Here is a 25,600-nt window from a genome sequence, read left to right on the forward strand (position 1 = left end):
CCAAACATGCAAATGATGACCAGAGAACAGACAAAAGTTGGTTTCTGATGAGAGAACTTTTCCGCTGTCGCCACTAAGTCACCAAAGTTTATGTATTTATTCTTTTGAAGTTGCACTCTTATTCCAATATTCCACCTTTTTCCAGGCTCTACTGATCCATTTGGTACTAGTGTGTGCCAGGCATGGTGTTAATTGTGGAGCAAGTGGCAATCATCAGACATAACCAGCCCTGCTGTTATGTGGGCAGTAGACCCTCTGATAAGGGAAGTACAGTGTGTTATAATAAAGCATACAGGAGACTCCCAAGAGGTCTTAGGTTTCCTAACGGCTGAGACTGAAAGATAATAGGGATTGCTTGATGGCATTGTTGATGGGGCTGTGGGTGAGAACAGTGCTCCAGGGAAAAGAGTGATCTGCTGAGGAACCAACCCGGAAGATGTTCCTGGGACACGTTGTTGGAAGTGTGGGTGTGCTCAGGCAGGAGGCCGGAGAGGCAAGAAGAGACCAGATGGAGGGCCTGGTATGCTGTGTTCAAAAAACATTATGGAGCCACTGGAAAGCTTTGTTTAGGAGTGAGATAGGGAGAATAGCGTTGGTACAGGATAGAGAATGGACTGAAAGTGGACAAGACCAGAGCAGGAGGAGGGAACTGTGGCAGGCTGAAACAGAGCTCAGAGAACAACGTCCTTATCACCTTGGGATACATGTGTACGGCAGACCGCAGTTTTGATGTCTGGAGTATTTAAATTATTTTTATGCCCCAATTTCTCTTGTTTCCTATCCTTTTGGGATACTGTCAGATTTCTTTTCTTTTTTTTTTTTTTTTTCTTTTTTTTGAGACAGAGTCTCATTCTGTTGCCAGGCTAGAGTGCAGTGGCGTGATCTCGGTTCACTGCAACCTCTGCCTCCCGGGTTCAAGCAATTCTCCTGCCTCAGCCTCCTGAGTAGCTGGGACTACAGGTGCCTGCCACCACGCCCGGGGAATTTTTGTATTTTTTAGTAGAGATGGGGTTTCACCATGTTAGCTAGGATGGTCTTGATCTCCTAACCTCATGATCCGCCCGCCTCGGCCTCCCAAAGTGCTGGGATTACAGACGTGAGCCCCTGTGCCCAGTGAAAGTGCATTTTTAAAAGTCATGGCTAGTACTCACAGAAGAAATAGGACCCCGAAAGTACAAAATATCATGTTTCAGGGCTCTCTCGGTTTTTTAAATTGAAGATAATTTTTAATTATAAATGTAACGCATGCTAATTTAAAAATAAACCAAAAACCTCAAAAAGTGTGTGCATGATGACTCACCTATACTTTTTTTGGTTTTTTTTTTTTTTTTGAGACGGAGTTTTGCTCTGTCGCTCAGGCTGGAGTACAGTGGTGTGATCTCGGCTCATTGTAACCACTGCCTCCTGGTTTCAAGTGATTCTTCTGCCTCAGCCTCCCAAGTAGCTGGGATTACAAGCATGTGCCACCACGCCCAACTAAATTTTGTATTTTTAGTAGAGAGGGGGTTGGCCAGGCTGGTCTTGAACTCCTGACCTCTGGTGATCTGCCCGCCTCAGCCTCCCAAAGTGCTGGGATTGCAGACATGAGCCACCGTGCCTGGTCCACCTGTACTTTCTTCTAGACTCTTTCCCTGTGTACTTATGCACATCACTTAATTAGAGAAATGGGATCTTTACCTATGGATACTTTTCTTTAACTTGAGTTTTACAAACATAGTACATTGTGGACAAGTTTCTGTGCAAAAATATACAGACCAACCTTCCTTTTTAAGTATTGCATAGTGTTCTATGGTATGGTTGTATGAAAATTTATTTAACCGGGCCCCTCCTAAATAATGGATTTTAGGGTTGTTTCCAGTTTTTGCTATTACGAATAAATTTTTTAACTTATATAAATGTGAAAATACCTGTCCTTAGGATAACTTTTTGGAAATAGAATTGCCTAACCAAAATAGATGTACATTTTAAATCAATATGTGTTACCAAATTACTATTCCAAACTGTTGCACCAGCTTAGCAACTCCACCCACCGAGCAGGAACAGAGGCCTCTCTTTTGACACTGGGTATTTTCAAACTTTTCACCTTCTCTAATGTGGTATGTGAAAAGAACATATCTCATTGTTTAATCCATACTTCCTCTTTTTAGGAGGAAGCAAATTGTTGTAAGAGAAGCTCATCTCATGAATCCATCTTTAAAAAACATACAGTGTGTTCAGTGCCAGTATAGTTGCAACTGATTTTATACGTTGGTATTAATAGTAATCAAGTTAGAAAAAAATGGGCCATATCTAGAAAAGTATATTACACATAGAAGACATGAATGAATGAAAAAATATTGGTGTTCAGACTGTGGGAGATGCCTCATCACAAAAAAGAAATTCATGTCCAGTGACAAAATGTTACTAAGTAGGAAAAGGAGGTTTAAAACATTTAGGCAAGTTGAAAAAGGGTGGTGAGTTAACTAGAAAATTCAGTTTTTTAAAATCCCATCTGTATATTTCAGTTCATTAAAGACTGGTTATATCAGGCTTATCTATGTGGATTCCAGATATGCAGTGTACCCCTTGGAATCAGGTGAGACACGGTGCCTCATTTCCAAGGAAATACATGGCTCTGTGTTAACTGAAAGCCTGGGTGGTTTTGAATCGTTTCCCACCCACAGTAAGGAGGTCTTTTTGGTTTGACTTTTCTGGAAAATATGTGTGAGGTATGTACTACATGAATGTAGGGTGTTTTTTCAATCTGCTTAAACCTCAGTTTATTCATCTGTTTAAAAAAAATTAAGGCAGGAAAAGCAAGGGCATTTGAGTACCTTTCATATAATATGTCATATGCAAGGGTACTATTTTTTTCCCCATTTACTCTTCCAGTTTACAGATAAAGAAACCAATTCGGAGTTAAATAACTTGCCAAGGATCTATAATGTTAATTCCTGCATCATAGCTTCATTTGGAGGAAATAAAAACAACCTCTGTGAAAATATATAATATACGGCCTAGCACATAGTATGTGGTCCCTAAATTTTTTTTTGTTAGCATGAAAGTGGATGAAAGCTCATATAAGGCTTTTGTGATCTTAACCTGAAATGTCTAAAGCTTGACCATGTCCTATATAATGCAAAATTGACAGCTGGCTACTGATTTTATATACATAAAAGTTTAGTCAGTACAAAACAAATGTAAAGAACTACTGGTTTAAAAAATCCAAGGAGTTTTTCGGAGAACAGAAAGTATGTAATCAGAATATAGTGGTGGCCATGGCCTCAGATTAGAAATTGAGCATGAACGGGAGTGTTCTGTGAACTTTCCACTGTGTGATTTCGGGTAAGTTATTTGAGGAAACCAAGGCCGAGACATTCAGAGGTCTGATTTACACAACTGGAAGTTCCCAGTGCATTTAGCATATTTTCAGATGTTGAAACTGAAGTCAAGGTTCAAGGCCAGGCCTTCTGCCTCAATGACTGATGTTCTCCCACCCTCCAGGCGCATTGTGTCTGGAAGTTACTGGTGTTTTTAAGAGGACCTCAGTCTGACGGTTGTTTCCAAGTGATTCCTCTGTGTTGAGGGTGTTTAATGCATGGGTTACTGCAGAGCACAGAGAACTTTTCTGCAAATGGAAAAAAAAAATTATAGCTTAACATCTGCTTTCTCTAGGTAGTGTGTTAATTAAAGATTGTTTTAATATGGAATGATGTCTAGCTTTTGAAAAACTTTATCTTATGGTTTACGGTATTGATAACCTTCAGAAAAGGAAGACTGGTTCAAATTATAGCATTTAATATGGAAAGCCCACTCAATATGAAGCCCCTTGACTTCTAAAAACTTGCTTTTTAGAAAATGTTTTTAAAAAATTCCAGGTTTTGCAGGATAAATCCTCAGGGGAATATTATGAGATAAGGAATAGTTGCAGTCTTGATGCAATGTAAATTATAATTAGAAAGATTCTAATTTTGCTAGGGACTCATTGCATATAATTATTTCAAAATAATTTTGAATAAAATGAGATTTCGAATAACCAACCTATTCGAAATCTTTTCTACTTTTTCAGAGTTCAGTTTTCTTAAATCTAAGAGATTCTCTTTTGTAATGTAGCTAAAGAGGAAGTTTAAGGGTTAAGTCTATTCTTAACTGATGTCCCTTGTTCCTATCATTCCATGTATGGAAACAATATCTTCTTGAGGAAACTGTAAAGCCTCACTCTTTCTCAACTTTTGGGTCATTAATATGAGCTATTTTGCATGCTAGCTTTGTAGGTTATATCCTGTAGAAAAAAGTGCTGGTGATGAGTTAGCTTTATTCTGTCACTTATACAATGTTAATATTCTTTTAAAATTTCAAATATTCAGATAGTTATTAATATTGCTACCACTAGTTTTATTTTAAAATGTTATAATTTATATAGATACATAGTAGGTATATATATATTTATGATTAGCTTTAATTAAGACATTATTTCATTATAATTTATTCAGACTTTGGTTTAAATACTGAGACAGATTTTATTTAAAATATAGGATTTCTGCTTTTAAGCAGTATTAAAATCTGAGGTTTGATGAATGGTATAAATTTTATCTTTTGCTTTTAGTTTTAAAAAATTGTACAACATCCTGTTTCTATTCTTGAAGGTGAAAAAGAACAAAAACTTTTAAAAATATGAAAAAAATATATACAACAGTTTGTTATAAAACAAGATAAAAGATTTTTACCACAAATACCTATAGAGTTATCCCTTGGTATCTTCAGGATATTGGTTCCAAGCCCCTTCCTACTGCCCACCCCAAAGATACCCAAATTCATGAATGCTCAAGTCTCTCATAAAGAATGGTGTAGTAGTTGCATGTAACCTGTGTACATCCTCCCTATACTTTAAATCATCTCTAGGTAACTTACAATATCTAATACAATGTAAATCCATATAAATGGTTTTTCTACTGTATTTTTTGTGTATTTCTTATTGTGTTTTTAAAAATATATTTTCTATCCGTGGTTGGTTGAATCCATGGATGTGAAATCTGAGGATAGGGGGGCTGACCATATACCAACTATCTCTTAGGCTCTGCCTAAGTCCTTTTGTGTTGATATAACAAAATATGTGAGACTGGGTAATTTATAAACAACAGAAATCCACTTCTCGTAGTTCTGAAGGCTAGAAAGTCCAAGATCAAGGTGCTGGCAGGATTAGTGTCTGGTGAGGGATGCTCTCTGCTTCCAAGATGGCGCCTTACTGTTGCTTTCTCTGGAGGGGAGAAATTCTGTGTCCTCACATGACAGAAGAGATGGAAGGGCAAGAGAGCACTCCCTTTAACCTTGAGCCCTTTTATAAGGGTGCTAATTCCATTCACGAGCGTGGGGTCTTTGTGACTTAATCACCTCCCATGGGGGTTCAGTTTTAACATAAATTTTGAAAGGGACACCATCATTGAAATCATAGCGGATTCTAACATTAACTTTTTGCTTGCTTTATCACACATCTCTCCGTCTATTTAGCCTGCTGTCCTTTGCGTGGTGTAGTTTAATATTCATTCGACATTCTCTAGTGGAATGTGAGTACTCAATGTGTTTGCTTATTTTGGGTTGAATGGTTATATTTTATTCAAGTAACTAGCATAGCCATACTTCATGGTCGAAGGGGTTTCTTGAACCTTTACTAACTTGAGGTTTTTTTTTTTTTTTTTTTTTTTTTTTTTCTGTGTTACTGAGACCTTAAGTGCACCTTTTAGAGATTCAGAAATGCTAATAGTTCAAGCAGAGACTCTAACAGTAGGAGGAAGAATGAAGTGGCAAATGAATTCAGTGGAATCTGGCTATGCTGAATCCGTGGTATGCTTATTCTCACTGCCTGTGCTGGGTCTGTGTGCTAAGGCTTTGGTGTCAGCTGAGGGCTTACAGTTCTGAAGGCTAATGTTTCTTTGGAGGAAGTAGAAGGATGTAAACTTGGCAAGTCTTCTTGTTTTCTTTCTCCTGAAATGGTCAGTTGCTTTTCTGAGCATACTGTGTCATAAGATAGCACCTAGGCCAGAGGGATCTCTTTGAGACTAGTATAAAAAGTGGTGCCTCCTTCTGTTAAGAAAGGCAGCACAAATGGGACAAAAGAAAACTCCTCTGAAAGGTTAGCGGACAAGTGATTGAATTACTTTGGAAGCAGATTTTTCCAACGCTAATGTCGGTTCACTGCTCTGATTGGAATGTTCTTCCATTTTAGCAAATTTATTTGGCTTTTTTTTGTGAAGCCAGGACCGGGCTGCAGCATTTCCAATGGGTTTCTCTTCAGAGCTATTTCTGTCATGGAGTTTCTTAATTTAGATATTTCATGATCACTTGAGATAAAGATAGACGCGTTTGATCACTCTTGGTTGGTGGGAACTGGAGGTACTTTTGATGGGAGTCCAGATTTAATCTCCCATATTGAATGACTGTTCTCAAACTTACAAGGTGGATCTTAGTAATCTCTTCCAGAAAAAGTAACGGCACTATTTTGGGCTAAAGTATTTAAAGGCTCTCAATCAGAGTTTTAAATTTTTGCATATATAATTTCCCCCTTAAGCTTCCTTTGCTGTTTCTTTTGGAACTAGCTGAATGCATGTATTCTCCATGGAGAGGTTGGGTAGAAAATAGTGATGAGGGACATAAAAGTATCTTCCCTGATTAGAATGGAGGGCATGGATGGTACTGAACTAGTGGTGCTTAGACTTGGTTGCAAATGGGAATCACTTCACTAGTTTAAAAATATTGATAACAGTTCAACAAGGTGGCAGAATATAAGATCAATGCACAAAATCAATTGTATTTCCTTATACTAGTAAGAAATAATATAATTGCATTAATAAGAAAATAATTCTGTTTACAATATCAAAAGGAATAAAATAGGGATAAATTTAACAAAGTACAAAATTCTCTGAAAACTGCAAAATACTCTTGAAAGAAATTTTAAAAGACTAAATAAAAGATATCCCATCTTCATGGATTGGAAGACATTAAGGTGGCAGTACTCCCCAAATGAATTTATAGATTCAACACACCTCTCATAAAAATGCCAACTAAATTCTAGGCTTATCCTAAAATTCCTGTGGAAGTTTGAGCAACCTAGAATAGTGAAACAATCTGGAAAAAGAACAGAGTTGGAGAGCTCTCTTCCTGATTTCGAAACTGATGACAGAGTGACAGTAATCAAAACATTGTGATACTGTCATGAGGCTGGACAGATAGATAAATGGAATAGATTTGAGAGTCCCGAAATAAATAAATCTTACTTTTTGTCAGTTGATTTTCAACAAGGGTGCCAAGACAATTCAAGGAGGAAAGAAATGTTTTTCAACAAATGGTGCTGGACAACTGGATTCTGTTTGCAAAAAAATAATTAAGAATTAAGATGTCTGTGATCTTCCTCATACCACAGGCAAACATTAACAAAAGTGGACCATACACCTAAATATAACAGCTAAATCTATAAAACTCTTAGAAGAAGAGAACATAGGAAAAAGAAAAAATTTCATTATCTTGGGTTAGGCAAGACATTCTTAGATGTGACACCAAAAGTTTAAGCAACAAAAGAAAAAGATAAATTGGACTTTGTCAAAATTAAAGACCTTTATGCTTCAATGGACAATCATCAAGAAAGTTAAAAGATAACTCACAGAATGGGAGGAAATATTTGCAAATCATATCTCATAAGGGATACAGCTAGACTATATAAAGAATTCTTACAACTCAGTAATAAAAGCACAAATAACTCAGTTACAAATGGATGAAAGTATAGATAGTTCTAAGTAGAGGCTTCTTCAGAGATGATGTAGAAATTACCAATAAGCACATGAAAAGATGCTCAAAATCACTAGCCAACAGGGCAGTGCAAATCAAAACCACGATGATATTCGACTTCACATTAAGATGGCTATAATAAAAAAGACAGAAAATAACAGGTTTTGGTGAGAATTTAAAGAAGTCCAAACTCTCATACACTGCTGGTGGGAATGGAAAATGATACAATTGCTTTGGAAAATCGTCTAGCAGTTCCTCGAAAGGCAAAGATAGAGTTACCATATACCATACCTACTCCTAGGTATATATCCAAGAGAAATGAAAATGTATGTCCACATGAAAACTTGCTCATAGCAGCATAATTCATAATGCCACTCAACTGGAAACAACCCAAATGTCCATCAACTGATGAAAGTATAAACAAAATGTGGTATATTCACACAATGGTATACTATTCAGCAATAAAATAAATGAAGTACCAATACATGCTACAACATGTATGAATCTTGAAAATATGCTAAGTGAAGCCATTGATAAAGGACCACACATTGTATCATTCTATTTATATGAAATGTAGAGAGTAAGAAAATCTATACATACAGAAAGTTGGATGGTGGTTGCCTAGGGCTGTGCATGGAGGATCTGGGGAAGAAATTGGGAGCATGTACTAATGGGCACAGTGTTTCTTTTGGGATTATGAAATGTTCTAAAATCAAATTTGGTGATAGGTGTACACTGTGAATATACTAAAAATACTGAATTGTACACTTTAGATGGGTGCATTGTATGGGTACGTGAATTTTATCTCAATTATAGGTATCTGAATTATATCTCAATAAAACATACATGACATATATAAGATATATAATTACATATTATATATAATAATACTATATATATATAATATAAACCGACACTTGGATCATTCTCTTAGAGAGTCTGAATTAATTGGTCTGTGGTATGGCCTGGGCATTGGACTTCTGGAAACCTCCCCAGATAGTTCTATGAAACAGCTGATGTGGAGAATCTTTGACTTGGGTCTTGGTACTTACAAGTGCGGTTTGTGTGCCAGCGGCACCAACGTGACCTGGGAACTTACAAGGAGGGAAAAACCTCAGACCCCACCCAAGATCCACTGAATCCGAATCTGCATTTTTGATGGGATCCTCAAATAACTTGGATGAATATTCAAGTCTGAGAAACATTGTCAGTAAGGTAGTTGAATAGTAAAGCAGGCGGATGTTATCTTTGAAGTTCCTTATCCTCTGTCCATCCACCCCTCCTCCTCCTGCCTGTGGCTTTTTATTAAGGATACTCTTCCCAGTAGTGTCCCATATCTTCCAGTGTTTCTTGTCTATAAAAACATACCAGGCTTAGATCATTTTCTTTGGGGGCACTGCTCTCTGCCAGGGAACCACTGGCCTTTTGGAATATGTTCTCCTGAGAGCAAATAGGCAGTGGACTAGCACAATTGGTTCTATATAGTGAATGAGGTGACCCAGGAAGAAAGTGTAGAAAGAAGAGAGTTTAGGTCCTTTCCTGAAATTCCAGCATTTAAAAGTTGAGTTGAGGAAAATGCAGAAGATTGAGAAAGCATGACTAGAGAGGAAGAATGAAAACCAGAAGAGTATGGAATCCTGAAGACAAGGGGAAAAAGGATTTCAGGAAGCTGGGAATGGTTAGCTGTGTGTGATACTGCTGTTGAGAGGTTGGGAAGGAAGGAATGTGTACTGGATTCAATGACCTAGAGCCACTTCAGTTGAGTGGTAGGGAGAGGTTGGGATGGGATTGGTGAAGGAGTGAGGGAAGGCAACTCTTTCAAACATTTGATTGTGAAGAGCTGAGGAATGAAGGCAGTATATAGCCAGGAAGAGGAGTAAGGGAGGGCTGTTGTTCTTTGCTGGTTTATTATGACTTTTCTTTGATTAGGATATTTTGAACATGTTCAAGTTTAGACAGGACAAAATTCAAGGCATAGGAAAGAAAACAGATAATGAATAAGTTATTTTCCTGAAAGGCAGGAGGAGATGGGAACCAGAAAAGCAGAGTTGGATCCTATGTGTCAAGAAAAGAAGAACAGAGGATGGATGTGTGTGTGGGTGGGTTTATATGTTTCATTATCAGAGGTGAAGGAGCTTGGCCACAAAGCTGAGCACAGACTGAGTATCCGTTATCCAAAATGCTTGGGACCAGTAGTGTTTCGGGTTTCTGAATTTTTTTTTTTTTTAATATTTGCATTATACTTACTGGTCTACCATCTCTAATCTGAAAATCTGAAGTCCAAAATCCTCCAATAAGCATTTCCTTTGAGCACCATATTGGTGCTTAAAAAGTTTTGTATTTTGGAGCATTTCAGATTTTGGATTTTCAGATTAGGGATACTCAACTGGTAAGTGCTGAATTCAGGCTTCCAGCTCCCAGAGAAGCCTGAGTGTCTACTACGTGCCAGGTCCTGTGATTGATTAGATGCTTGTAGGGAGCACGAAGAGGAGCAGATATAATCTAGATCCTGAAGGAGCTTCTAGGCTATAGAGGAGGCAGGCAAATTGATAGTCATTTGCAACGCAGCATGCTGGGCGCTACATTGCTCATGTGTACAATAAACATCTGGTGTTACCTACGGTCAACATAGAAAGGTTGGCAAGTAGAGGAGAAAAAAATCAAGTCTTCTGGAGAATTTGGGGAGGGGGGAGGTTGAATAATTTGTAAAACTCCTTCTGGATCGTCTGATATTCTAGTATGTCCCCAAGTGAGAAGGCAGTACCACCAGCCTCACTGCTATTGAGAATCATTCCATTCTCCCTCTTTTTGATGATTTTATGTGGCTTCCTTTTGAAGGGGAAAAGAATTGGAAGTTAATATCAAACTATTTTAAAATTTCATTTATTAGAGTCTTACCAAAACTTATACAAACATGATACAAGGTACTAAATAAGCATATTTAGGCATATATCTCTTAAAGAATAAGAACACCACAATAAATACACAAACTGAATATTGATTAAAATTACAGACCGATAAGGCCAGGTGTAGTGGCTCATGCCTGAAATCTTAGCACTGTGGGAGGCTGAGGTAGACAGATCACTTGAGCTCAGGAGTTCGAGACCAGCCTGAGTAACATGGCAAAACCCTGTCTCTACCACAAATACAAAATAGCCTGGCATGGTGGTGCATACCTGTGGTCCCAGCTAGAGGCTGAGGTGGGAGGATCACTTGACTCCAGGAGGCAGAGGTTGCAGTGAGCTGAGATCGCACCACTTCGCTCCAGCCTGGGTGACAGAGTGAGACCCCATCTCAAATATACATACACACACACATATATATGTGTGTGTGTGTGTGTGTGTGTGTGTGTGTATATATATATAAAATAAAATTACAGACCAATAAAATTTAAGTTAACATTAATGTGATGAGTGATGTTTAACTTTGGTTAAATTGCTTTTTCCAGTTAGGCTCTGAGTTTGATGTGTTCCAATGACTAAGTGGTAATTCAGTTATCTTGTCACCTTTCTCTGTTGGAATCACTAAAAATTTTGATGTGTTCAGCATTCACTGGGCCCAGATTCTTCTCTTTTTTTCATTTGCCTGTGACAATGATAGCACCCCTATCTGGCAAAGCAGGATGGCACCACAGACCGAGGGTTAGCACGGACACTGGGTGGAAATAGGGAATTTCCCGAGGTGGTCCCAGGCATGCTTTTAGTAAGATCATTGAATAAACATAAAATGGGGAAAATCTTGCCATGAAAAACTCTTGGGTTCCCAATAGTACACCCTTGCACCCAGTTTGAAAAATACAGTGCGAGCTGGGCCTTAGGATGCTATGAGGGCAGACGGGCTGGGTGTGCTGCCTCACTAGGGGATGAGGCAGGGAAGGCTTCTGGAATAAAAAGGGCTGAGGGACGACTACTGTCAAACCAAGGTCTCTTTTAAACCGTGCTTATATGGCTTGCTGTTTGATTTGGTGCTTTTTCCTTTAATCATTTGGCGCCAGGTTTTCCTATGAGTCCTCTGATGTCCTCTGTGGTTGGCAAACACCTACAAGGGGGAGGTTGGTCACCTAGGTAATCTCATATTGGTGAAAAACCCAAGGTATCTGAAAGGGGTTTGTAAGAAAAATTTTAGGATCAGACTATGCCAGGAAACAGCTTCGTGCCTAGCTGTAGGTTGTTAATTTGTTTGAATGTTTTCAAACCAGGTTACTTTTGGTGTGTTGGATAGGCTTTTGAGTAGGGAGAGATACTATCTTGAGTTGTACTAATAATTTAACTCAACAGCATCTAACAAAGGCAGCTTTATTCTTGGATCATGTATACAGATCATAGTCTGAAGTGGAATAAACAGAATATTGGCCTCAGTGTGAGACGTTATTTAGAACACACTGGAAACATTGTGATGTCATTGTGCACTGAGGCAGGGAAATGTGAGTCTACATTTTATGGAATATCTACTTCAATGTTTGCATTGTACCTGGAGTGATAAAAAGCAAAACAGGTACTCAAGGCCTGTCTGGGTTTTGGCCTTTAGGCACATTCCCCCTCATCACCTTCCTTCCCACTTGGCTGAGCTATGGATGAGAAAACCTAGGTCAATAGTTCACCAACTCAGCTTCAAGCCAGGTGGGCTGACAGTCCTCCTTTGACCACAGGACCCCAGTGCCCGTATCCAGAAGCATCTAAGATCCTGAAAGTCAACTTAAATTTTCAACGAATGGGCCAGCTGTGGTGGCTCATACCTGTAATCCCAGAACTTTGGGAAGCTGAGGCAACAGGATTCTTTGAGCCCAGGAGTTTGAGACCAGCCTGCTTGGGCAACATAGACCCCATTTCAATCAATCAATTAATAGCTGAGTGTGGTGGCAGGCATCTGTAGCCTCAACTACTCAGGAGCTGAGGTGGGAGGATCACTGAGCCCAGGAGTTTGAGGTTTGCAATAAGCCATAATTGTGCCACTGCACCCTGGGCAACAGAGCGAGACCCAGTTTCAAAAAAAAAAAAAAAAAATCAACTAACGGCACTCATTACCTCCTTCCTCTCAACAGTACCTATTCTCTTACCTATTCACCTCACCCTCAGGAAGCTTTTCTAAGGTTCCTATTTGTCTATGGACTTTCGTTTCTGCTTCCTGCCTACTCAGAAACATCTATTCCATTCTCCAAGTATACTTTACGTTTGCATACCTCTTTTCACTTTTCTCCATTTTCCCTGAGATCAGCCTAGACAGGTGAGATTGTCCCATTTTATAAATGAGAGCACTGTAGTTCGAGAGGTTAATGACTTGCTCAAGATGCAGAGGAGACTTTAGAGCTTGTGCTTCAACCTGGATGGTTGGAATCCAGTTCCACTGGCTATTCATTAGAATGCTTTATTTTTTCTTAGAAAAAAACTTTAAGAAGGGCATAATTTAGTGATAGAGAATGAGGAACTATACAGTAAGTTTTAAAAAATATGCATATGTTCCCTGCCCGCTCCTGTGATTTGTTCTTGGGTGGGTACATAGTAGCTTTGTCTTTACACTGTGACCCTTTTTGCCGCATCCATCATAATAGGTGAGAACGCCTTATATGAAGGATGCCTGTGACTTCGGTACGTCGGAATCTAATACCCTTGAAAGGGGTCTAGGAGACACCTGTTTCTGAGAAGATTCTATTGCATACAATTCATAGATTCTCAGAGTTGGAAGAGACAATATGAGTCATCTGGTTCACCAGGTGTTTGGTTACATTTTTGGTTAGATTCCATATGAGTCCTTAAAGGGTTGTGGAGTGAGTTTGATGAACAATCCTTATTGTTTTGCATGACGCTTCATGGCCTAAAAATAATTCTGTGTTTTACTAAACTAATTAAATGTTGACTATTCAAAAGAAAAAGTTTTTTTTTCCTTGGGTCATTTGGGTTTTGAGATGTTCTATTTGAAACATTTTCCTTAAAATTTGCTTACCTGTTAAGAAAATTGCATATTTAAATATCTGTTGAATGCTACTTAATAAATGTAATTTTCAAAATGTAACTAAATGATGGTAGTTTTTAAAAAAATATTTATTATTTTATTTTGCTGTTCTTGCATGGCTATAATCTGTTTTTGTTTTCTGTGTTTCTCTCTTTATAAGCTAGATGCCAGTTTTCTCCCTAGAATTGTTCATCATTTACCTGTGTTTTGTATGACACGCACATCAGATGCATGTGAATGTTTTCAGTTATTTTGCACTTTTTAGCCAGAGATACAGAAGAAGAGAGGGACACTCGAGATTAAATATTTTAGTGAAAGTTAATGGATGGCATTTAACAAGCCTGGGGTACTTGAAAATTCAGTAAAAAGCAATAACTAGGGCTGGTTGTTTCCCCTCTTTGCCTTTGAATAGAAGTGCATGCCCACACTGATGGAGTGTCAAGTGCCTGTGCTGTAGGACTACTTAGCAACCTGCCCTTACAAATCTCTATCTTGAACCACTGTTTCTTAGCATTAAAAATAAAGGGTATATGTACTTAAACCCTGGAGTCAGTGTACAGAGGTCTAACTTCTCACCCCAAAATCATGGGTCATATAATATTGTGGTCAGGAGAGTGCTTATAGGAAGTTTCAAAATTCATTTAGTTGATATATTGTGGTTTGTAGTGTACCTAGGAACATTACATTATTAGTAAGAGGCACATCCATTATAAGTTCTTGGGAAGGTGTGTATTTCAACTTAACACATTTGCAGTTATATTTGAAATGAATGTGTTTGCCTAAAAGGACTCACATAGTATCTTTAGTTCCTATTTAATGCTAAACTTATTCTGTAGACCCAAATGTTTCTAAGAAGAGCCTTGCATAGAGGCACCTGGGATATTCTGTTACAAATATCTGTTCTGTCTACATAGCTTCTCCACCTTAAGTGGTTTAACTGGTCCTTTGCAGGGAGTGGAGAAGGGATATCTCAGAAGGCCAAAGGATTAACATTTTCCCACAAAGTCTTTCATGGAAAGTCTAAAAACAGGAGAAGAGAAGTAATAACATGACCTATTCTTCTGTAATTTGCAAACTCATGAAGAGCTTCCATATATAAATTTCACGTGTGTGTGTGTGTGTGTGTTAAACCCTGTGAGGTCACTATAACAGGTATTATTGTCCCTACTTTTTAAATTAAGGAAAGCAAGTCTAGGTAATAGGCTAAGTCGTTTTCCCATTATCACCTAGTAAAGTGGACCCTTCACCCTGGTATTAGGATCTGAAGTTCTTTGCACTGTTCACTTTGTTTTCCTCAAACACCTTCCCCTTGAGCCTGGAAACCGTATCTTCCAGTCTTTTTACTTAAATTTATTTAAGTGGCTGCTGGGGGTCAGCGGGAAGATCAAGGCAGTAACAATGGAACAGGTGTGGCTGATGGAAGGCTGAGATGTCCTCAGCAGCAGAACAGGATGGACAGGCTTTCACACTGTTTATTCATTTGTCCCCTTGCACGACACTCCTTTTGGTGAGCCGCCTTGATGGTTCCCCTGGGTGTTAGCCTGCCCATTGACATTCTTCCTCATATTTCCTTGCTGCTGCTCTCTTCTATGTCCCACTGCTGCCGCTGGTGGATACCATGTTTGGCACAGTAAATCCCAGAGCAAGTGATTTTTCACCCTTCTGTTGAACAAGAAGGTCAGGGTTAAAACACAGTATCTATATGGCGGTCGAGTGCAATGGAGGAGTGACCACAAAGGATCTCTGTTCCCAGATATCTTTTATTCCTCAGTTTATACTAAATCATGAGCATTTGTGCATGTCTTTTGAACATCATTTGAAGACTCTTTTCATGATTCTGCACATTCTATCGCATAAATTTAGCAACATTTATTTCAGTGTTCTATTTTGGGTCTTTAGGTTATTTTCTAGTTTTTGCTGTGGTGAATATTATAGAAAAAATTAACTCCTTGGAGAAAAAACCTGTTAACTATTAGAAGAGATACAAGTCTGGTTTAAATGGTTTGCCCTAGTCATTGATTCATCAGTACACTGTAAGTTATTTATAATCAGATAAATACATGATTAGTTTTCTGAAGTAATATAATAGTGATATTAGTTTTATTTTCAGATGGAAAAAATGAGTAAAGATGGTCAGTAACAGGGATAGATTTCATAATTACATCATCAGTATTCTGACCCTAGAATTTTACTTTAGGCTCGTGCTTTTTTAAAACGTTGGTGCAACAGCAATATTTTTAATGCAGTAAGTTGATACATAAATGTATTAGTTTGAAAAATGTAAGCCCAGTTGTAAATAATCACCACTTTGTAAGAGTCACTGCTTCAGTGGCTGGCTTATGTATTTTTGGTGGAAGGTACTCCTCAAACATTTGAGCTTGACTTTTTTTTTGTCATGCATGTAGAAAAGGTTTACCAATTATGAGCAAATTAGTGGAAGTTGAAGAACCAATTTTGGATTACTTAGAGGTTTATTTCCTGGAACTACTGCCTTCAATTTATTGTGCAGACGGGTAGAGAGGGATGGGGGAGGCATTAGAGGTTTCCATAAAGCTATCAGTCCCTCTCCTAACTTCTCAGTCAGACTCACATCTCCACCCACTGTCCAACATCCAGACACAACAGGCAGTGAGCAGACCAACTTTGTTCCTAGTGTTCTCCCTTTTCTCTCTGGGTTTCTTTTTTCTTTTCGATTTCTTCTCTGAGCTTCTTTTTTTCTATTCAATTTCTTCTCTGGGTTTCTTTTTTTCTATTCAGTTCCTTCTCTGGGTTTCTTTTTTCTATTCAATTTCTTCTCTGAGTTTCTTTTTTCTATTCAATTTCTTCTCTGGGTTTCTTTTTTTCTATTCAGTTCCTTCTTGGGTTTCTTTTTTCTATTCAATTTCTTCTCTGAGTTTCTTTTTTCTATTCATTTTTTTCTCTGGGTTTTTTTTTTTTTTCTATTCAATTTCTTTTCTGGGTTTCTTTTTTTTTCTATTCAATTTCTTTTCTGGGTTTCTTTTTTCTATTCAATTTCTTCTCTGAGTTTCTTTTTTCTATTCATTTTTTTTCTCTGGGTTTCTTTTTATTTCTATTCAATTTCTTCTCTGGGTTTCTTTTTTCTATACAGTTTCTTCTCTGGGTTTCTTTTTTTCTATTCAGTTTCTTCTCTGGGTTTCTTTTTTCTATTCAATTTCTTCTCTGGGTTTCTTTTTTTCTATTTAATTTCTTCTTTTCCCTGGGGACCAGTGCCTTTTTTCCTACTCAAACCTCCTTTACATGGCATCCACCAAGGCCCATATTTTTGGGAAGGTCTCGTTGTCTTTGAGATAATGTCTTTGGGACAATGCGTCATTGTCTTTGGGAAGCAAATTATCTTTGCTGTCCCCAGTCAGCAGGAAGTCACCTGACTTTCCCAAATTTGACATTATCTTTTCCAGGTGCACTTGCTCTTAAGAGTGGTCCTAGAAATGTCACTGCCTTAAGCTTACTTTGATTGTGTGGCTAGCTCAGTGCAAGGGTCCCAGCATTCTGTTCTAGTTTTGGGTAAACTTTGATGGAGAGGACCACTAGGTAAAAATGGACTTAGGAACTCATACAGGATTTTTTCAAAAAGGAGGAGGCCTTCAGTGTTAGAAAATAGTGTTTTTTCTTTTCCTAATCTATGGTGGCTGAAATGTGTGAGCATAGGGAAATCTGACTTGAATAAACTCTTAAGATGAAGTAATGCATAATTAATTGCCTGTCTGCATTCTTTCCAGAGTGATGGCTCTTAGTATTCACACTTGTGATAACTTAAGTTTCTTGAGTACAAGAGCCTCAGGACAGCCAATTAAGGAAGAAGAGGCAGTGGTGGTTCTGTTATGTAACCTTTCTGCTACTGTAATGGGATAGGTAATTGTCTTTTTTTCCTTAACTTCCAGTGCCTGAAACAGTACATGCAGCTGGCAATCCGAGAAGGATGTGGATCTCCCATCACTTGCCCTGACATGGTGTGCCTAAACCACGGGACCCTGCAGGAAGCTGAGGTATGAATGACTGCCATTATCTTCCCTTCTTTCCTATTTATGTTATTTATTAGGATCTTGAGCCCTGATGTATTTCCCTACCAGGGAGTCTAGCAAGAAAATACAGAGGTTAACTTTTTAAAGGAGCACTTTATTGCAACATACCTTTGGATTTTTTATACAGACTGTTAAAGCTGTCATTTATCTCAGTTCTATTTACATATACCATCTTGAGTATTGAAGAAGCTGTAGAATAGGCAAAAGTGCCAGAAATCAAATTTACCAAATGTGAAGTTTGGAGGCTGATATCGTTTGGCTCTGGGTCCCCACCCAAATCTCACCTTGAATTGTAATAATCCCCACATGTCAAGGGTGGGACCAGGTGGAGATAATTGAATCATAGGGCGGTTCCCCCATGCTGTTCTCATGATAGTGAATTCTTGTGAGAACTGATGGTTTTATAAGGGGCTTCTCTGCCCTTCACTCAGCTCTACTCCTTGCTGCGGCCATGTGAAGAAGGACGTGTTTGCTTCCCCTTCTACCATGATTGTGAGTTTTCTGAGGCCTTCCCAGGTCTGTGGAACTGTGAGTCAATTAAATACCCAGTCTTGGGTATTTCTTCATGGTAGTGTGAGAATGGACTCATACAGAGGCTGAATAGTGAGTCGTCTTGTAAATTGTAATACCCTAAAGATAAATAGGCAATAGAGTGAGATTTCATCTCTTAAAGAAAAATGGGAGTGGGGGCATAGAACTAGGTAGGTAGATAGAATGTATGATAAACGACTTAATAATTGGAAGCTCAGTTTCAAAAAAAGCCCATGAAATTTATCGGATACCTGTATTCTAGACCTGTGCTGACTAATCCAGTAGCCACTAGCCACATGTGGCTGTTTACACCTAGATAGATTTAAATAAAATTAAAAATTTAGTTCAATCATGCTAGTCAGTAATTGCTGAGTGTTCAGTCACATGTGGCTAATGGTTACCAGACTGCACAGCACAGAATAAAATATTTCCGTCAGTGCGGAAAGTTCAAATGCATAGTGTTTTAGAATTTTCAATAAACGGTAGCCACCAGGCACTGACATTTTGAGGTTCTAATGTAAGGGACCAGTGTACCCAGACAAGTGGATCAGGACGGGCTGTAGTGTCTGTCTTGCAATTCTTTAGAGCAGAGCTTAAGTAGTCTTCTCATTTTCTTTTTTTCTTGCTTCTTGCTTTCTCTCTCTCTCTCTTTTTTTTTTTAAGACCTGGTTTTCCTCTGTTGCCCCCGCTGGAGTACAGTGGTGCAATCACAGCTCACTGTAGCGTCAACTTCCTGGGCTCAAGCGATCCTCCCACCTCAGCCTCCCGAGTAGCTGGGACTACAGATGTGCACCACTATGCCTGGCTAATTTTTAATTTTTTTTTTTTTTTTTTGAAAAGACAGGGTCTTTTTATGTTTTCCAGGCTGGGCTTAAACAATCCTACTGCCTCAGCCTCCCAAAGTTCTGGGATTACAGGTGTGAACCACCACACCTGGCTTCATTTTCTTTGAATAGACATTTTCTCTTTGTATTTTCCCCCTCCTTTGTTCTCCTTATCCTTTCCCCACTCTATACCTTCTCTGTCCTTCTGGTTCTCTTTATCCAGTTTTACTCTAAAAGCAATTTTACTTTTAGACATTAAAACCAGATAAACCCATAATGAGTCTTAAAAATTACAAAAGGAGGCCAGGTGCAGTGGCTCACACCTGTAATCCCAGCACTTTGGGAGGCCGAGGTGGGCGGATCATGAGGTCAGGAGATCGAGACCATCCTGGCTATCATGGTGAAACCCCATTTCCATGAAAAATACAAAAAAATTAGCCAGGCATGGTGGTGGGTGCCTGTAATCCCAGCAGGAATTACGCCTCCCAACCCAGGAGGCAGAGGTTGCATTGAGCCGAGATTGCACTACTGAACTCCAGCCTGGGCAACAGAGCAAGACTCTGTCTCAAAAAAAAAAAAAAAAAAAAAAAAAAAAGAATCAAATGTTCTCTATCAACTTGCTACTGTCTTTTTCAGTGATAAAAATATGTGGTAGTGGTGATTGATAATCATTTTGAATTGAGAATGGAATAGAAGATTATATTGGAGATGTAGGTAGCTGCATCAGTTTACATAGGCCTCCCCCTTTGAAAGTAAATACCACACACATGAATTGGACTGTACCACCTTCATTTCTAACTTGCTTGAGATCAAGATTTTATTGCATACAATTATAACATGTGGCTTATAATCTATGTATTATTGAATATACCACAATAGGGTTCATTCACAGATGCTTGACTAGGTTCTATCTCCACGACTACTACTTCCTTCCACCTTTTAAAAAATGTTTAATTACACAGGTAACACATAAATATACTTTGCTTGTTAAAAATAATTCCGATTAAGCCTGGTTCCCTTTGTCCTGCTGCTATTTATATTACAACACGTGATTCTTCATTCTTCATTGTCTTACCAAATGCATTTAAGTCTAACATTTCTTCATCTTCAAAGGATGGCAGGAATGTAAGCTCTTTCCTCTGAGCACTTCCTTATGCAGGTCTAACTTACAAAATTGGCTGTGCTCCATGTATCTGCCTTCTTGATTTTTCCAAATTGGCTCAGCTGTGATTATGCCTCCTAACTTTTATCTATCAAGAGTAGCCTCCTTAGTGACACACTTAATGCCCAGTTCAAGTACAATTGACCCTCAGTGTCCGTGGGTTCTGCATTTGGGGATTCAACTGCACATGGAAAATACTCAGAAAAAAATATTTTTACTGAACATGTACAGACTTTTCCTTGTCCTTATTCCCTAAACAATACAGTATAATGATTTACCTAGCATTTGCATTGTATTAGGTATTATGAGTAATCTAAAAATGACTTGAACTATACAGGAGAGAGGATGTGCATAAGTTATATTCTAATACTACCCCATTTTATTTCAGAGACTTAAGCATCTGAAGATTTTGGCATCTATGGGAGGTCCTGGAACCAGTGCCCTTCAGATACTGAGGGATGACTCTACTGTTCCCTTGTATAGGAAATGGTAGAAAATGGCAGCTTCCCTTTCAGTGTCATGGAAGCTGTTGAGAGATAGTGACTCAGGAGGACTTGTGGCTAGAGGTGAACCCACTAGGAGCCAGGGAAAAGTAAAACTTTCCTCTATTGCATCATCTGGTACTTTTAGCTTTTGCTCTGCAGAGCTTTTCCAATGTACTTGATCTTGTAGTTGTGTCCAACATGAAATTATGAAAAGCAGGACACAGATTGTTTACTCCAATAGCATTACTTCAGGCAAAGCCCTTACTTGAAGTTAGTAGCCCTGTTAAAAAAAGGTGATGTCTAATTTAAGCAGTTCCCGTATAGTTTATTGAAGTAGCATCCATCACTTCCTGGGAAAGCCTGAACCATTTGTCTGGCCTGTGTAAATTTTGAGTGGTGAGTGCATATACCTATTTGAATAGTAGCTGCCATTACATGTTCTGAGAATTTTAACTTCTTCCAATTGCTAGGCGTCAGTGGAGGGCAGGGAAGAGCTTGTCACTCACTAATCTTCTTTCCAAGCCCTGGAACACTGAAATGACCAGCCTGCCTTTTACTGCTAGTGCCCCAGTGTGCACCAGAGAAAGGGTGGGTGCAGCTGCTCTCCCCAAGAATGGAGGCTTCAGAATTTCTGTAGGAGGGGATTTAGGGCAGGGCCCTCTGGAGACCTGGGTTAGAGGTATGGTGGAGGAGGGATCGAGTACTGGGGAATTTGAAGTTACGTTTGCAAAATAAATATAGTTTTTACTCAGATTGCATGTTTATTTGGGTGGCTTTGGGAAAGTTGGCTACAGTGATAGGGAATCCAAGTGTTTTTCCCACATCCTCTGCCTCCACTTGCCATCTCTTAACATTCTTCCTTCCCATTATCATGGTGGGAAGCTGGGGCAAAGGCAGGATGAGAATGCCCAGGCAAGAGGCCATATTCCTGTTACTGTGGTGTAAGGATCTGAATGGGAAGGGGTGAGTGTGTCTGTAATAACCTTTGGCTGCAATATGTCTTGGCTGGAGAAAAGTAAACCTTTGGGATGGTGGGGATAGAGGAATCCGCCAAGCCAGAGTTAATAGATATTTTTGAGTTTCCTGGCTGAATTACATTTTAGAAAGTATTTAAAACTTTGTTTTAAAATGTACTTAAAACTGTATAAGTGGGTAATAAGATTTCTAAGATGCTTCTTTAACTAATGGCACATAGAAAACTAAGCCACAATGGGTTGAATGTGTCACGTGAGTGTATGGATGTGTCCCTTTTACTTATGACTGAGTGGAGGGAGAAAAGGCAGGGGATGATATGTGGAAAGATGATCTTGGTTAGATCATGTACAGAGACTTCTGTAGCACATGTGAAACAAAGAACAGCGAAAGCTGCCCTCTACAGTGGACTGCGAAGATCTGTGATCCTGGAATTCCATTTCTTGCCTTCTGCCTCTCAGACAGTGATGCCCACATGTGGTTTCTAATCAGGACTTTTTATCTAATATTCAGTTGAGAGACTTCACCTTGTTAGTTTCACTCAGGTGAATGGGCGAATGTGCTGTTTTTCTTCTCTGTTAGGAAGACCAGCTCTCGTTCTCTGGGTTATGAAAACATTTTTAGTTCCTATGTTAATGTGATTAGACATTGATCCGCAAGGTGAGTGTTATTTCCCCTGCCTTGCATTTTGCAAGTCATAGCATCCTCCAAATTGCCCAAACCTTGACAGGTTGTAATGATCTAGTTACTAGTGGTCAATTCCATCTCCAGATGCACTGATATGTTTTATTATTTGTTTGCCCTGTTTAATTTTTTAAAAGCAACTGTAGCAGAGGCATGATTTGAAGGACCAAACCTAAGTGAAGTCTGGGCGCCTTTTCCTTCTGTCCAGGCTTTCCAGACTCTGATGGGTAACATTTCCCTAAAGCCTATCCCCAACTTCTGTTTCACTTTTGAGTGTTTTTTTCCTAACTAAAATGCAGTATACATTGTATTTATTAACATTTCTTATGGGAACTCATACCACTTTTGGCATCAATACTTTTGTGGTGAGCAGGCTCCCCTTTCTGCCTCTCTTTTTTTTTTGCAGGGGGATGGGGGGAGGTGGGTAAGGTCAGTGTTAGTGTAGATGATGATGCTTGTTTAAATATTATGATCGTGGTTAATACTGATTAACAGGGTGTGCCTCACTTTTCATTTCTTCTTGGTTGTGTACGTTAGAGAGATTAATTCACAGTTATGTGTAACTGTTACAGCACTCCCATGTGTAGGTGTGGTCTGGCTTCCCTGGATATGCTCTGCTAGGGATGGAATGGAAAAGGGAAGACATTCAGCTGAGTAGGAACTGAGTATTTTTTTTTTCTTCTTTTTATTTATTTATTTATTTTTGAGGCAGAGTCTTGCTCTGTTGCCCAGGCTGGAGTGCAGTGGCATGTTCTCAGCTCACTGCAACTTCCACCTCCTGGGTTCCAGCAATTCTCCTGCCTCAGCATCCTAAGTACCTGGGATTATAGGTGCCCACCACCATGCCCGGCTAATTTTTGTGTTTTTCATAGAGATGGGGTTTTACCATGTTGGCCAGGCTGGTCTCAAACTCCTGACCTGAAGTGATCTGCCCGCCTCGGCCTCCCAAAGCGCTGAGATTACAGGCATGAACCACCTTACCTGGCCGGAACTGAGTATTTAAGAAGGATCATAAGGTTCATTTTTATCATAAATGAAACAAAACAAAATAGTGATTGTGAGCTAAAGTTAGTAACTTTTGTTATTATTATCCTGATATTATTGCTCTTACTCTATTAACATGAAACTGAATGTATTTTATCTTTGAATTAAAGTTTGGGTTTTTCCCCCCCTTTGGAAAGAGTTTCTAGAATGATGATGAGGAGCAAAAGTTGTCTTTTGTGCTTGGATGGGAGGAGAGATAAATTTCTGTTTAACATTAAATTAGCACAGCTTTCAAAGGAGAAGTAGCAAAAATTAACTTTGAAGACTATTAAGTAGTTGATCTGAGGATAGTGGTCTCATGATAGCTGAGAATTACCTAGAGAGCTTTGCTTTTACTGCTCGAACATGGATTTGGTTAGTAATGAATTAGAAACCACTGAATAAAATAAATGTCTGTAGTCTATGCTGACTGAAATTTAAAAAATGAATAAATAGAGAAGGGACAGCTTTCTCTTACAGTGGAATTTTAATCACCAGTACAAAATGAATGATGGAAATAGAAAAATCACTAAGCAAATATTACAGTAATAACTATTTTTGGCAAGAATTGTCAGTAGATCAAAAATTAGTGGGCAAAGTTTGATTAGAAACAGGATTTTGCATAGTTTCAAAATATCTCCCTACAAGATACTTGTTAATTCCAAATGATGGAGAAACTGGCAGATACCACCTTAACCACATTAAAAAGTTAAAATCATCAATAATGAGACATGTTGTCCTCATGTAACTCCTGATAGCCCCAAGGACACATCTGTGATATTCTTGCCAAAAATGCATAACCTCAGTCTAATCATGAGAAAACATCAGACAAATCCAAATTAGGGGAACATTGTACAAATAACTGGCCTGGACTCTTCAAACTCATCAAAGTCACGAAAGGCAAAGATAAATTGAAGAACTGTCCCAGATTGGAAGGTCAAGGAGATACCACAACTAGATACAAGTTGGTAACCTTGATTGGATCTTAGACTGAAAAAAAGACCTTAGTGGGACAATTAGTGAAATCTGAATAAGGCCTGAAGATGTTTTAATTCCATTGTATCAAAATATAAATTTCATTATTTCAGTACTATGATTATCATTAGGGAAAATTGGAATGGCATTTAGGAACTAAATTTAGAAAGTGTTATTAGGGGAAGTTGAGGGATTGGCATTTAGTAACTCTATACAAGTTTTGCAACTTTTTACATAATGGTCTGGTGTGATTTTGAATGATTTGGAAATTCTCGGTTGGCAGAAAGAAGATAAATGTATACCACAAGATACCTCTTTATAATCTCTCTTATTCTCTAGGATTGTCAGGTGTAGCAGTCAATTTTAGAGTACTTGTGAATATCCTCAAAAAATTGGTTGTAGCCCGTTTACCTGCAGCCTGATTTAGTCTTCTAATCATCATCCTAACGCAAGAATTAATATTTCAATTTTACAGTAGTAGAAATGGAGGTCTTGAGCAATAGTGACTTAGCTCCAAATGACAGTGGAACCAGGGATTTAACATTTTGTATCATTTGTTGTTGTTGTTGTTTTTGTACAGCTCTCATCTAAAGCCAAAAGTATAATAGAAATATTTCAGAAAATTAGTTCTATTCTGCAAAATCCAACAGACAAAATCAAGGGGTAGACCTTTTGTGAATCTTATGTTTATTGCTTTCTAAGTAATTTCAGCCCCTGGAGTGTAGCTTCTGTATGTCCTGCCTCACTGTATGCCAGGCTTCCAGACCAAAGCTTTACTCATGGTAAGCTGTCAACAGATATTTAGAAAAAAATGTGACTGGGTGCAGTTGGCTCATGTCTGTAATCCCAGCACTTTGGGAAGCCAAGACAGGAAGATCACTGGAAGCTGGGGGTTTGAGACCAGCCTGGGCAACATATTGAGACCCCATCTCTTCAGAAAATTAAGAAATTATCCAATTATGATGGTGCATGCCTGTAGTCTCAGCTACTTGAGAGGCTGAGGAGGGAGGATTGCTTGAGCCTGGAAGTTTAAGGCTAACGTGAGCTATGATTGTGCCACTGTACTCCAGCCTGGGTTGACAAAGTGAGACCTCATCTCCTAAAAAAACAATAATAGAAAAGATGTAAGTCTAAATGAGGGGAACTGGGGAAGAGAATGGTGCATTCTGTGGGTGTCTTCATTCCAAAAGGACA

The 25,600-nt window shown here is 38.7% G+C and overlaps 1 protein-coding gene across 3 annotated transcripts in view; it reads left to right on the forward strand.

The window, feature by feature from the left end:
- RNF144B (ring finger protein 144B) overlaps positions 1–25,600 on the forward strand; it is a 185,704-nt gene that overhangs the window by 130,176 nt on the left and 29,928 nt on the right. For all 3 annotated transcript variants that reach the window (XM_050789558.1, XM_050789559.1, XM_050789560.1), the window contains exon 3: positions 17,610–17,714. In XM_050789558.1, the coding sequence (XP_050645515.1) occupies positions 17,610–17,714 (105 nt within the window). The remainder of the gene's footprint in view (positions 1–17,609; positions 17,715–25,600) is intronic.

The sequence above is a fragment of the Macaca thibetana genome, chromosome 4 (assembly GCF_024542745.1).
Source record: "Macaca thibetana thibetana isolate TM-01 chromosome 4, ASM2454274v1, whole genome shotgun sequence".
Taxonomy (NCBI): Eukaryota; Metazoa; Chordata; class Mammalia; order Primates; family Cercopithecidae; genus Macaca; species Macaca thibetana.